The sequence below is a fragment of the Corapipo altera genome, unplaced genomic scaffold, assembly GCF_003945725.1.
Source record: "Corapipo altera isolate COAL_440 unplaced genomic scaffold, ASM394572v1 52, whole genome shotgun sequence".
NCBI lineage: Eukaryota > Metazoa > Chordata > Aves > Passeriformes > Pipridae > Corapipo > Corapipo altera.
This window is the reverse complement of record NW_020884930.1, coordinates 1,602,903-1,618,253: the sequence shown is the minus strand read 5'-3', so window position 1 is coordinate 1,618,253 and position 15,351 is coordinate 1,602,903. Positions and strand designations below refer to the sequence as shown.

Genomic DNA, 15,351 nt, shown 5'->3' with positions numbered 1-15,351 from the left:
TAGCATGCCCAGCTCTCTGTCACTGCATTTTTAGCTTTGTAAATTTCTGTGACTGCAAGCAATGTTGGCAGATTCCACAGAAAACACTTTGTTGGGAAATCTGAGGTTTGGAATCAGTGCACTACACTTAGTGGCACCACCTAAATAAAGGTAGTCAAATGTGCATTATTTTATGTTTAAGTTTTAAAGGAAGAACAAAATACTTTAGTAGCTGTATTTGAACAAGTGCTCAGAACAAGCGACATATACAGTACCAACATTCCTATAACAATAGCTACAATTATTATAATTCCATATTAAATGAAAGTTAGAATTTCTTATTATATGATGCACAATACAGTTTTCATGAGCTGCTGTTTGTGTCCTGTAACAAACAAATAAAAAAATAGTATATTTCTCATATTGAATTCAAAAATGTCTACATTACCCAGGAGGTAAGGGCTGTGGTCTTTCCCACGTTGTAGTTCGTGTGTTGTGATCAACATAATAGGTTCTACCATGAGGATCCTTTCTTTGCTCCCACCTTCAAGACAAAGAGACTTTCACATAAATCAAGGTGAAAATACTTGCTTGGGACATCCCATTAAGACAAAAAAGTACCTTGGTATTGAATGAAAATATCAGGATCCAAAACTCTTTCTAGAACTCTGAAGAAAATTCACACTAGAATGTGTATCAGTTACTTCCTAATGAACTGATATCATAAAGACTTCTTCAAAGACCTTGGCACATAAAATGAGTATACATCAATATTCACAAGCACTTTCAAGTTATATTTAAGCTATCTGAGAACAAAGTAATTAATTATCTGCTCAATATTTGGATGATAAAATAACCTCATTCAAAAAGTGCTTAGAGATGCATTCTTTGCATTTCCAAGTTCATGCCTCTCTCAAAAAAAGAGGGAGTTTACATCTTGAAGCTCTGTTCCCTATATCCAACAAACAACAGCATCTTTCAGAGTGAGCCTGAAGTGTGTGCTATCAGATGGTTTTCCTATGTTTCTATTTCCTGTCCTGGTAATCCCTGGGGATTATTTCTTCTGTTTAAGTTTTGCAAAGCAAATTTACATTGAAGATGGAGTTAGGACCAAACATTATCAAGAACTAAAGTTGCATGATGCTGAGAACTACCATAATGCAATAAAAATCTGCAGTCGATACATGATACATGTTTGGTTTTCTTACATATATACATAATTAGTTCCTCAAAACACAGGCAGAACACCTTGCGTCCTTCTCACTGGTCTGGGTGTGCATTTCCTCACTATTACAGTGTATCCTATAAAACTCCTGCAAAATGTTTTCTGCAGTTTAAGAGGTTACATGTTAATATTTCAAGAAGAGAAGAGAGGAGAGGAGAAGCACCGTTTTACAGAGTTACTATGGCTAGACATAATGGAGACTCAATTAGACTGGGGGGTGGAGTGGAGAGGGGTATGGGGAACCACAAAAAAAACCCCACACACAGAAACGTGATCAGGGAGGAATGATGAAAAAATGCATTTGGCCATAGTGTGTACTATGCCTGGAATTCATGATCCTGTCCTCAATGGGAAAGCATGTAATTAATTAAAAAAAAAGTGTGTGAAGGGGGGATACACACAGGAGTTCCCACCTATAAAAAATTTCCATTGTCAGAGTTAAAAACAAGGTAACTCTTCCCCAACAATTTATATATAAAAATATATTTCTATATTTTAAAATGTTTGTTTTCATGTTTATCTAACTGCAGAAACTCAAGTGAAGTGTCACTAATAATTACTGAACCTTCTTCACAGGGAGCAGGTACATGAGAGGCTCTCTGAAAGATCAGCTACAATGACACAAGGTGTACACAGTCTGGGTTAAGAAACAATTTCTGGGATCAGAAAATGCTAAAATAGTTAATATTTACAATATTATGGAAATGTCAGTATTTCCAATTAGTTACTGAAGATATTTTTTCACCCAAACATGAAAGCATCTATAAAAATATGTTGTTATATATATACACACTTGAGTAGGTACTATATTTTCATTTTTAACTTTGTATTTAAGACTACAGAAGAGGTTTCTAACAGTCTAGTAAAATTAAAATATTCTAGCTATCCTTACACGAGAAGCACCTAAGAGGATTTATAAACTAGTTTAATGATTTTCACTTCTCTGTGCTTTGGTTCCTACAACATTCTCACAGTTTAGGTAATAAAAGAGTAACAAATTACAGCCCAAATAAGTTTGAATATATGAAATGAAAAGTCTTCACATCCATAATGCCCAAGAGTTTGTCTATTGAGATCACAATACCATCTCAGCAAACCAGTTATCAGCTGTTATTTTCTGGGACAAGAGTAGCCAGTTATAGCATCAGCACAAATCCTATTTTAGATCAAATAACCCCGTCTCAGCCACCTGACCTGCATTTGACAATTCCAGTATAGAATTGGTTCCTAGTGTAGAATTAAGTGTCTGTTTCTTTATACTCACATTCAGATGAAACATAATTATAGCATTAAAAACAAAATCACATACCCTGGTGGCAAAGGCTCTGTACTAGCACTACCAGGCTGCTGTCTTACAGGTTCTGCAGATGCACTTGAGGTGGAGGAGGATTCCCTTGGTTTTGCTGCATCTGCAGCTATACTGTTTCGAGCAGTAGGCTGAGCACAGTCTGTTGCAGCTGTAGGTTCTAGTCCAGCAGACACAGCAGGTAATGCAGAAGTGTGGCTTTCAGAACTAGTTGCTTCTGTTGCTGACTGAGGTTCTACTGTAGTGTTAGTGCAATCTGAAGACATGGGAGCTTCAACTGAAGTGGCTGGAGCCTCAGAGACAGAAGAATTACCTGCTTCAGGTGCAGAGGAGGATGACTCGCCATTAACTGAGAAACAGGAAATAAAAACATTTGTGTACCAGAATCTGATGAGATTTATTTTTCAAATCACCAACTTTTGGAGTAAAGAAATTGGAAGGACTATGTTTTAGTTGTACCTAAATGCCACAAGCGGCACTTTGTCTAAGACGACAAAAAGTCACAATGCATCTGCCTTCAGTTAAAACTTACAGTCTGCAAGCCATTCTCTACGCTTCCCTGTTAAAGTAATTTCTTAATTTCTACATATCTTGGGCAACTCAATGTTACACCTTACTCTTGATTAGCAAGAGGCACTCATCTGCTTTCCAGAAAACAGTTTGGCTTTTTTTTAAACTTTGCACTTATATCAAGTTCAAAAAAGAATTTTGATCGGTATGACACAAAAACCAAATATTATGAGATTACTCTCTGAGATTTGGAAAGCTAAGAGGCATTTCTTATGGATCATTTCTTTCCTTTTTCAGAGTTGACATACAGAACCCTACAATTAACCCTACACCTCTGTGCAACTTGGAAAAAATCTCCCTCCAAAAGCACGATTAAAATATAAAAATTATTATTGGCTAACACATTTTATATAGTTCAATGACTGAAGAAAATTACTTCAGAGTCACAAAGTAAATCAATTCTATCTTTTAAAGAATAATACAAATGTAATCCAACTCAAGCAAGCATAACCTCATAAAAGGTTTCAAGCAGGCAGAGGGTGCTAAGAAGGCTTTATTATTCCCAAAACCACTTGGCCAACAATACAACAATACCAATCATCTGCAGAGATTAACAGAACAGTAACTCAGCACAACAAGATCTTGTCTTAGACAAGCAAAATCAGGTATGGCAGTCTGTAGGACTATCACTAAAAGCCAAGGCCCTACAAAAAGCAGTGCAACATCATTCACAACTTTCATTTTCTGTATCACTAATTGACATCATACAGTGACAATCGTATTTATACTTAGCAGCTTGTACCTGTTTTGGAGTTGGAATAATTCTTCTACAGGACTAAAGATAATATGCAACATAGACTTCAAACAATTTTCTACCTTATAGCATATTATCACCTTACCATGCTAAGGACTGGGGTCAACACAATTGCTCTACACTCATAACCTTAATGATATAGATTTGCAAAATTTAACCCTACGCTAGTGTCTATAAAATGCTGTTCCATTATTTTAAAGAGTTCCTTTGTTTTAATGCTTGACACTCTTAGAAATAAAAAAAATATTCTATTTATTACTTGCAATATGTATATAATGGCAGTAATTTTTTGCTTTCACAGACGGTCAGAAAAGCAGGTCAAAGAATTACAAACAATAAAACTGTCCTCAGGAATTAATTTAAATCAGTGAATCAGTTTCTTTAAGGAATTATCACTGCCCATATAGATTTTCTTGATATGCATAATGATAAGCACGATTTTACAGGCAGCAACAAATTTGTAAAATCTTTAAAGGCATTGTTTTTTCAGCACAGCTATTCCAGGGTAATACATCACTACTTCCAGATGGCAGAAAACAGATTAACTACATTAAGACTTGTCATGATTTTATATTACTTCAAGCAAATGGAAAGCACGACATGAAAAAAAAAATCATAACCACCAAAAATTCGACACAATTTCCTCAAACTTTCGCTTAAACTAGCAACAACTTTACTTACACAGGAAAAAAGTCAACTGAAATTTCAGCTTTTGTTAAAAAAAAATTCAATTCATCTATATTAAAGAGTGAATAGAATTACATAATAAAGTTAGAAGTAAAATAACTGACAAATCATCTCCTCTATTAGTAAGTTGATCCCCAAAACAGATCTATAAAACATTACATCAGGTAATTACCTCACCAATTATGCCTAAAACAGCAATTCTGGCAATATCACATAAAATTACAATCCTGCTAAGCACAACAGTGGGGAAAAGAAAAAAGTGTCATCAACAAATGCTGGAGACCTGCTTTATGCCTTGCCTTAAAAATATCTCCACCAATTGCTACAGTAGTTGAAAAATGTTATATCAGTGCCCCAGTAAAAGCTCAGTGATGATTACATCATTACCATTTGAACAAACCAATTATTTTTCAATTATCCTATCCTCATACAGATTTCAAATGGATCTCTCCACTGTTGAAGAAAAAGGGAGAAATGCCTAAATAATATATATGCCCTCTAGCCTCAAGCCTAAAAGAGAGGGGAATCAAATTAAACTTCTCCAAATAGAGAAAAGCTTCAGAGAAGGCCTAATTTAATTATTACCTTTTAAAGTTCATAATTGTTTCTGCTGTCTTCCAACTGTACTCACATTTTCCACTCTATTACAGAAAGTTTGACAGTCTCCATTCTACTGTTTAGTAACAGCTTGCCTATTTCTATTTAAGGTTATCTTTTCTCTCTGCTATCACTGTAATCTCAAACAGCTGAGAAAAGACAAAGTGCTTAGAAAGCACAGTCATTATTAGATGCAAAGTTTTGCCAGAGGAACAAAAATTTAAAAATACTTTATTTTCACTTGTTTTACTGTTTTAAATGTTAATTGTAGTCAGAATCAACATTAAATTAAATTCAGTATTGCCACTACATGTTTTGAAGCAGCACATCTTTCAAAAAAAACTGAAGGCAAGGAGAGCCTGCAACACATCTTAACTAAGAGCACAACAGTTCACTGACTAAATCAGATTTATGTTATTTAACTACAGTTACTCAAATTAATTGCCAAAGAAATCTTATTTTTCCTCCAGACAATCAGTAATACGTTTTTGTTATCTGGGACAGAGACAGGGAAGTTTTTGGACACTTTAATCTTTCTTCATCAGAAAAAAGAACTGATGGGAGACTGTGAAACACAATACATTTCAGAATGAGGTTAGTGCAGAAAAATTTACAAAAGTGGACACACAAGATTATAAACTCTAGTCATAAAACATCCTTTCAGTATTTTTGAAATCCAACAAAAATTGTACAGAAAAAGTGGCCCAACTCCAGGTATACTCCAATCAGACAAAAAAGCCTTATGGAACATGTTCTCTTAACTCTCCCATTCTTACCAGTGCTGTTGACAGGCTGAGCTTCAAGTGGTTTTGGTACTGGTGTATTTTTAGGTCTGGCTGCAACATGAGTAGGAGATGGTGTGCTGTCTCCATTAACAGCTTCTATACAGAATGTATTCTGTACTACAGAGTTGGAAGGTACTTGATTGTCTATCCCATTAGAAATGTCACAAGCCGATCTTGGTAAAAATAAAAGATCATTTCAGGTTATTACAAACAACAGTTATGCAACTAAACCAAATCCTACACTAAATCATGCTATAGAAACAAATAAAGAAATGGCAGTAGTCCATAAATCACAACAGTTTATGGAATGGTGTTTGCAGCCTGGGTAACAGTCAAGTGCAAGACCAAAGCAATTAAGAAAAAGGCAAAAATTAGTTTTGAGTATTTTAGATACTTATAATAGGTAAGATTTGCCATTTTCACTTCCTCTTTTACTTGTAATGACATATTGGAATTGAGTTGAACAGACTGATGCACCTGCCACATCTTCCAAAAAGGCCTTAGGAACTCTTCCAAGGTGCAGCTATGAGCAAGAAAACTTTTTCTCTCATTAAGCAACAGGAAAATTAGGTTTGTTAGTCATATCACGAAAAATAGTTATACCATAAGAAAGCAACAAAATTCTCCCTCAGTAAAAGGAAAATAAGATGAGCTTCTCTGTGCTCATCATTGGCAGGATGGGACATTATGATGACAAATACACACAGGCAGCTCTGTGTTTACAAGGCCACATGGAAATAAATGCAGTTTGAGGGCTTGTGAATGGAGTTTTGTTCAATTACACTGGTTTCTTACTTAAATCTATTCCAGAATGTTTAAAGCTACATATTGTGAAAATTACACTCAGTGCCAACTCCCTATCTTCTCGAGGAATAGAGGTTAAATAGTGAAGAAAAGTTAAACAGATGACAAAAATGTTAGAACAGTTAGAAGTCCAACTTTGCAGACTAAGAAGGGAAGAAGCAGCATTCCCATGCTACCTTATCCAACTCCAAACCAGTAGTATAAACAGAGAATTAAAGTATTATCCCTTTTCAACTCTGTACTACAAACCCAATTTAGCTTCCGAAAGACATGCGGAGAAACTACCTTGAAACTTTTCTTCCTCTCTTAATTTTAAAACTGCAAATCAAAAGTGTTGGATAGTTGTATTGAAAACTACTGTAAATTAAAACATCAACATCAAGAGTAGGATCCCAGTAAAAGACCTATCTCCAGCAACAACAGCTGAATGAAAAGAAATTATTGTTACTACTGTTTCAAAACGGTATGCAGATGAATTTCAAATCACTTGTAGCAGTCCCAAACCTTTCTAATGAAAACAAAGGATAAGCAGCTTTTTATCCTCACTCCCTCATATTGGGCACCCATCGGGGAACAGAGACAAACCTCCATGTATTGAAAAAAAAGAATCAAGTCGAGCATACAAGGACAAATGTGTCCTTGTCACTCAAATGCATAGCAACTGTATGTTTTTTCACTCCAATGGGTGTCAATAACTTACACAGCAAGGGGTTCATGTAGGGTACCTGAGCAGGGCAGTAACATTAAATTGTTGTGAATGTTGACCTGTTTGTCTTACTAGTGGTAAGGGAGCAAAAAAACTACTCCTACTTCTCTCCAGTCAGTCCTTGAGCTGGTATAACAACAGAAAAGACAATAAAGAAGTTCTAAATTGGTCCCAAAGTCTTTTTCTTGCCACCTCAGGGTGGAGCAGGCAAAGCCTTTGCCTCAGTGTTATGAATACTGCTTGTGAAACTCGACAAGTCTCTTAAACAGTTCCTGATCTAAACCTTAAAAAGGGTGAGAGGGAAGTAATTCAGGCTTTTTTTTTCCTTTTCCTTCCGTCCAGATGCTACATTGCAACAAGATGGTAGACGTTAACAGAAATAGTTCTTAAACAACAAAAGAAAACAAATGGAATACCTACATAAAACCACACTGAACCACTGCTCCCTAATTTCTTCTGCAGCATTCAATAGATTTTCAATCAGTTGACAGTAAAGAAGTGTCAATTTAATTTTCTCAAGTTAAATTATGTAACTATCAAACAAGTAATGTTTCTAAAACCTATGGCAACATATTTTAGACCTTAACAGTTAAAATCTATTGCCTTCAAAAAAATGAAAAGAAACCCAACCAAACAAAAAAACAACAAAACAAAAAACCAACCAAAAAAAAAAAAAAAACCAACATCAAAACACAAAACCACAAACAATCCAAACATTTCAACTGAAAAATTTGCTAATATACCTCATATATCATAAAACACAAAAATAAATTCCAACCTGGATGAACTTCTTGCTGAAGCATCTCTGCTTTCATGCACAGCTTCACCATTTTGCTGAACTTCTACTGAACAGTAAGAAACAAATTCAACAGAAATATTTTATTATATCTGTTTGAAATCTTAATCCAAATATTACCATTTGATTTAATTGTTTTAACTTACTGGTCGCTGATGAACTGAGATTTGTAAGAGATTCTTGTTCAACAACCAAACCATCTAGCACAACTGTCAGTTCACCTGTTTGCACCATGCCACTCTTGTTTTCCAAAGAGAGTTTCAACTGTTCTTTCACCTTCTCCACTAAAAATGGAGTTGGGGTGGGTAGGGGAAGAGAAGGAGAGAAGGGATAAAGGAAATATTAAATTCTAAATCATATTCATATTAAAAGAGACTTTCAACACAAATGTGATGCATATATTTAGTTCTATAATATATATTCAGATGATTCAAATCAACACAGTAATCAGTATGGAGCTGTGTACATTTACATCTGCTGTGGATAAACACACAGTTTATTTTAAAAATGAATTGGCCATTTATATAGTATATTCTATAAATATGCTACAGAATTCATGTGGTTTCAGTACTTGCTTGTCAATGATTTCTCAGGTTTGCTATTTCCACTAAGCCCCTTTGAAATTATGCACTACTTACACAACATGTGATGGCTTAAAGTCAAACAACTTCTGAAGTACACATCCAAATACTACAAGTCACTGGGAACTTCACTATACAACCAAAGCTTATGTTCATTTCTTCTATCACCTTCCAAAACTAATTCTAAAAGACCATGAAGAGAACATGTTTTTGAGGAAGAAGTAAATGCAAAGACTGCATAAAGTGCTTCCTGATTTTTTAAACCTATTTTTAGTAAATCCTTACTAGGATTTTCATAGATGGTGACTCCAAAGATTAAACAGTAACAGAGAGGATGCTTCCGGTAACCAAAAATTCAATCAGAAACTATTCTCACCAAAAGAAACTTTCAGATAATTGATATATGGTGCAATAAAAGAATTCAATCTGACTGACAAGCAATGGTCACATTTGTAGAGAGACATAAATAATCCAGAGGTAAAACATGCTGTGGATGCTGCGTAATTCTCTCTAAATCAACTATTACTAGTTCAACAGTTAAGCTACATGTCATAAATTCGACATGGTAAGCTATGAGTTCACATTAATCAGGTTAAAATTGTTAAGACCTTTCAATAATTGTGGTCTCAGATTAAAAGATTAGTTTTTTAAGACATACTACCATATTTCTTTCCCTCCATGTGATAACATTCCAAGTTAAAGTTAAAGCTCATGCTGCACTCCTGTGCATTAAACTAGTATTTCCTTATTTTTTTCCTCTTAACATGTATTGTAATTGAACAGTAAACATGAAAACAGGGAAGGCTACCATAACTTATTGCCAGATACCTTCAAGTTGTAACTCTGAAGAGCAGGTTCAACAGTGTAGCTGGGCAGCAGTTATTAGCAGACACACACTACTATATTACAATGGATTTCAAAGGACTTTAAATCTCTGGAACAAGCACAAAGCTCTCAAGTCTACCAAACTCTTGATCTAGCAATGTGCATTTTGGAAAATGGTACTACGTCAAAGAGGAGAAAGAAGAAACTAGCCTACCTCAGAGTTGTTAAATTAACATATTTATGAATCCTAACTTTTGCAAAGGCCGGTTGGTTTAACTGTTGCTATTTTAACAGGTTATCTTCCTAAAACAGATCAAGAGTTGGCTGTAGTTCAACTGAATTGGCAAGAAAACTGTGAGGTGTGTGGGCTGCAATTCAATACTGGTGGTGTTTAGCAGAGAAAGTAACCACACTAATTCTAATTTCTGCATTTAGTGGACTTCCCCTTTCTATCTTCTTGAGCAAAGATCCTTTCAAGTGCTTCATTTTAGATTAGGTATCAATAATTGAATGACTGAAGTCTACGAATCAGACTATTCTACCACTGAATTCTTGGATAATCTAGTATGTGTCAAACTACTGACTTGCCGAAATCAGAAACACTGCACAGAAATTACTTTTGGTGCAATGTGCAACAAACTCAATCAACCATTCCCTGAAAGAATTTGTCAAGTTGTTATATCCTACCTCCCCTGGATCTACAGTAAAAAAACATTAACTATTTTGCTAGAATTATTTAAAATACTAACTAATCACTTTTTTTTTTGCTAGCATCATTAAAACCCAGTTTTTTTCTGATACATTTTTCTTATTTAAAAAGCAAATTTTCTTCTTAACTATGGAATCTTGTGCAGAATCTTTATAATATTGAAGAAGCCCCACTTAATTTTGGATTGTTTCGATTTTCTGTGAGAATCAGAAAAATGAAGCTTTTTTTTTTTGGCTCTCCTTTCCCCCCACCTTCCTAAACAAAGATCTCAGATTTGTATGTTTAACTTGTGAGAAAGGTTAAGACTGGTTTAGCTGGAATTCTACTGCCACCCTGGAGTGGAATTTAAAGTGTGGATTCACCATCTTCTTGTACTAAAGAAAAAAATTTTGAAAAGCAAATTAGAAGACCTGTTTTAATTCTATTAAAGACATTTAAAATTAGAAGTTACACAGAACAAACAATCTCTGATGTACTAAAAGGAAGTTCTCAATTGTTTCATTAATCAATGGTTTATACTGATTGCTGGTCAGCTAAATTATGAGGGAAAATATCCAGCCTTTTTATTAGTGACTCCAGAGAAGGAAAATATGAAAAATTACATGGCTTTTCTAAAAGTTTAACTTTTTGTGGTACCAAATCTAAAACAGATCTTCTAGAAAATTAGTTATTAGTTTGCTACAAAACATTGTATTTAATCCCTTCTGCTTTTACTTAATTTGCAGTAACTCATACTCTGTTCGTTTCAAAAGTATTATATCCCATTGTTACATTTAAATTGCTCTCAATAGCACAGACATCTCTAGAAGAGACAAGTAAAGACATCAACTGAAAGTCAGTTGTAATTACGTGTGTAGTTAGTAGTCTGGTTTCCAGTTTGATATATAGATTAGTAATAATAATTCTACTTTATTCAAAATATCCTTCATGATAACTTACATTTTCTATTGTGTATTTCCAAAGCTTGTCTCAAGTCTACAGTGGCTCTTCCTAATAAAGCATCTGCTTTTAAAGTGTGATGGCTCCACACTCTAAATTCCAGCGTAGTCTGTGGAGTCACATTCCTGCACATAAAATACATTTTTTTAAAAAATATATACATATTTTAAAGTATTTGTTTTTGTAATTAGTAGTATTTGAACTTAATTCACTTTCTCATCGTATTTCCTGATACTTAGGAACTAGTTTTCGCATTGTAAGGGGAAATTTTTAACTAAGAACTGCAAACGCTATGGTATTTATACTTAGGATCAAACTTAAAGTGCATTACTACAATAGCATAAAGTATTTGAGAAGTACTAGAATAACCTACACTAAACTCAAATCTCAGTTATATAAAACATATCTTTATTTATGAAAGGCATATTTTCCCATATTTCTTATTATTCCAGAGTTCTAGCTAAAATCTCACATTATTAAAGGAGAAAAAGGTGGGAAGCATACTTTTATGTCCCTAAAAATAAAAATACTAAATACTTTTTAAAAAGGAAAAAAAGAACCAAACAGCTACTTGCAAGCATGAAGAACCCTCTTAATGGGTGTCAGTTTGCCATGAAAGTATTTTTAAAACATCTTTTATGAATCCACAAATATATATGAAACCATAAGGTATACTCACAGAAATCAGAGGGGAAAAATCAAATGATGAAGCTAAAGCAAAAACTGGAGGGAAGCAGAGAGGTAAAGGACCCAATTACAGTAGTATTATGATAACCTTTGGCATTGATCTCTCCCCTGCTCAAGAAGGAAAATGGGAATCTATGCTAGGTCCTGAAGAGTAGTTTTGTAGTACAGGGTCTAGTACTGCAAGGGTGCTCTGGGCTGTGAAAAATGGGAGTAGAAGTACTTTACTGCAAAAAGTCAATGCCTGAACATCCATCAGTATTGATCTAATATATACAGAAAGTTATATCAGTATTGATGAAAACAATAAGAACAACCCCCACCCTCCCAACAACGAGACTGACTCTACAGTCACTTGAACATGTTGGACAACGTGGATCATCTTTGCTGAAACAGATGAGCAAATATATTTTGCGTTTTGAACAGGCTTCCTTCTAATGGAAGTCTTACTACAAGACCAGCTCAACAAAGAAAAGAAAAAAAAAAAACAACTACACAGAGAAAATATACTTCTGACCCCCAGAATTGAGGAGAATTTGGTAAGTTCACTTATCCTCAAACAGACTGGGCAACTGAAGCAACAATACCATTCCATTAGCCAGAGGAAGAGGCGGCCAGAATACCTTAAACGTACATATAAGGGTAAGATCCTAAGTAAGTAACACTGATGATGGAATAAGTCTGCTTGGTTGTATTATGCATTGCAAATTACCTCACTTCTATCAGATCACCAGATCCTGCAAATCAAACCTGCCTCCTCAAGCAAAACTCTGGTCGCTGTGAATATACCGGTAGCTCGGTACTTGTTCTAGTCATAACTCCTGGAAATCATCGTCAGGTCCAATACTGTATTATTCTCTTTTGCAATACCGCAAGGGGCTAATAAGTTCACTAAACCTGATATACTGAGAAATGTGGCACATGAATACCCTACTTGCTTCAGCTCAGGTCTGGAGTAAATAAGTAAGTGTTCCCAAGCAAAGAGTTTCCCAAAGTTTGGTAGATTGTACCACTCTTCCCTCTCTAGCACTATTAGTTATGAGAACCTAGCACGGCTCCTACTATTAACACAGACACTTCACGTGCTGTGATATGTACCGGCCCAGGCTCAATGCCACTTGATAGTAGCTATCTTGTTTCTAGACCCAAGTCTGAACCAGTACAATCTTGCTTCTATAATAAAGCATTCTAGCCAACTGCACAGTGCAAGATTGCCAGTTTTTCACGGTGTCATATTTAGATATATCTACAGCCCTAGCACAGTTAAACCAAACTAAACCATAAGAAGATTAAAAAGGTCAACTATCAGGAAAAGTTGCAAGGTCACTTTGCAGTAAACTGCTTTTCAGTGCATATCCCTTAATATTTCTTCCTCATCAGAGGAAGAAATTAACTTCCTCATAACTACTACTAACCCAGCTGAGATTCTTTTCCTTTTAAAGCTGAGAATTACATGGTTACAATTAGTAACTCTTTCTAGCAAGTTGTGCTAACACAGCACTAACAAATATCAAGACTAAAACCTGTACAGCAACTGTATGCAAGTAACACTCTCTGTACAAAAAATATTCTCAAAACATTGTAAGAATTGAGGAAAAAAATTCATTTGAGATAAATATCATCTTATGTCTGCATTTAGACATCAACAGCCAGAGCAAACTACGTAGGCATCCAAGTTTAGTAAATATTTGCCTGCAACATCTGCCTAATAAATTGTATTAAACAACCAAAAAATCTACTTACACTGTCAGCTGCTCATCCCATTTGGGATTTGAAGAACTACTTGATTTTGCTGTTTTCTTAATTTCTCCATCTGCAGTTAATTCCGTGTAGAAAGTCGTTCCAAACCAATTCTTTTTCCGTTTCAGTTTGGCACTAGAAACTAATAAAACACATTGCTTTATCTATAACAGCACACTGTTACTGAAAAACAGATAATGTACTGCCTACACATTGTAGGAAATGCATTGCATGGCAATGTTATTTCTCACCCTCTCTACTTCTGCTGAATAGAGAGAAGATAATGCAAAAATGGTAGCTTTTGTTTTCAAAAGCCACTTTGTCAGATAGTGGAAACCAAGTGTCACATACTCTTTTCACCATATACTGGCAGGATTGGTTGGAGAGGCGGCACAATTATTTTAGGGATAAACACTGAAAATAATGTGGGTTATTTTCTTACTGTTCTTCCCATTCTTACCTTAAATGAAAAATACCTAAAATATGATACATCTTATGATGCATCTGAGAGATTAGCAAACCTTTTTTTTTGGTTATATGTTGTTATGAAAGCGTATGCAGTTCACACCTATTTCAAAATGTCCCCGTATACCAAACCCTGTATGTAGAGCTTCATTTCCTTGCCTGTATTATCCATGTGGTTAACCTGTGGTTTTACACATCAGATTGTCAAAAGTAAGAAATCAGCTCAGATTTCCCTTATTTAAACATCTTTACAGATGAACATAAAAGTTTCAGCCAAATATTCATCAACTAAGAAATAACACTCGATCAAAGAAACTATTTTTCACCTCCGAATCACTGGTGAGTTGCTCTGTGTTCCTGAACATAAATCTGTTCTCCCATTTCCTTGCCCGGCTGAGGAAGCCACTGTAAGAACAACAGCAACTTAACTGCCAACATTTTAAATTCTATTTCAGGCAGATGTCATCTTCAGAATACCACAACAATGGACTCACAGATGTACCTATCTGCCGACTATGCCTTCTATCTAATTCCTCTCATATTTCAGTGTGATTCTTGTTCCCACCACTTGCAAACTAAAGCAAGACTGAGTATTTTCAGACAGAAATAATCTTTCCCCGTTGGTTTTCTATACAGTACTTGCTAACTCAATGATACATGTGTGCTGATTTTGGCTGGGGTAGAGTTAATTTTCTTCACAGTGGCTGGTATGGGGCTATGTTCTGGATTTGTGCTGAATACAGGGTTGATAATATAGAGATGTTTTTGTTATTGCTGAGCTTGCACAGAGACAAGGCCCTTTCTGCTTTTTGTACTGCTGTGCTGGCAAGGAAGTTGGGAGTGCATGGGAGGCTGGGAGGAGACATAGTCAGGACAGGTGGTCCTGACTGACCAAAGGGAAATTCTACACTAGCGGACATCATGTTCAGTATATAAGAAGGAGGAAAGAGGGGAAGTTTGGAGTGATGCTGTTTGTCATCCCAAGTAACTGTTACATGTGATGGGGCCCTGCTCTCCTGGAGAAGGCTGAGCAAATGCCTGTCCATGAGAAGCAGTGAATTAATTCCTTGTTTTGCTTTGCTTGTGTGGATGGCTTTTGCCTTCCCTATTAGACTCTTTATCTCAACCCACAAGTTCTCTGGCTTTTACCCTTCTGATTCTATTCTTGATCCCACTGGTGGGGGAGTGAGCAAGTGGCT

The 15,351-nt window shown here is 35.4% G+C and overlaps 1 protein-coding gene across 4 annotated transcripts in view; it reads right to left on the bottom strand.

Annotated features, from left to right (window-relative positions):
* WWP1 (WW domain containing E3 ubiquitin protein ligase 1) overlaps positions 1–15,351 on the bottom strand; it is a 59,068-nt gene that overhangs the window by 20,217 nt on the left and 23,500 nt on the right. For 2 of the 4 annotated variants that reach the window (XM_027659113.1, XM_027659112.1), the window contains exons 3-9: positions 13,691–13,829; positions 11,264–11,388; positions 8,356–8,493; positions 8,192–8,258; positions 5,895–6,076; positions 2,514–2,859; positions 428–523 (exon numbers count right to left, since the gene is read on the bottom strand). In XM_027659113.1, coding sequence (XP_027514914.1) covers positions 428–523; positions 2,514–2,859; positions 5,895–6,076; positions 8,192–8,258; positions 8,356–8,493; positions 11,264–11,388; positions 13,691–13,829 — 1,093 coding nt within the window. Of the gene's footprint in view, positions 1–427; positions 524–2,513; positions 2,860–5,894; positions 6,077–8,191; positions 8,259–8,355; positions 8,494–11,263; positions 11,389–13,690; positions 13,830–15,351 lie in introns of those variants that run through there. The other 2 variants (XM_027659114.1, XM_027659115.1) reach the window with 2 other exon arrangements.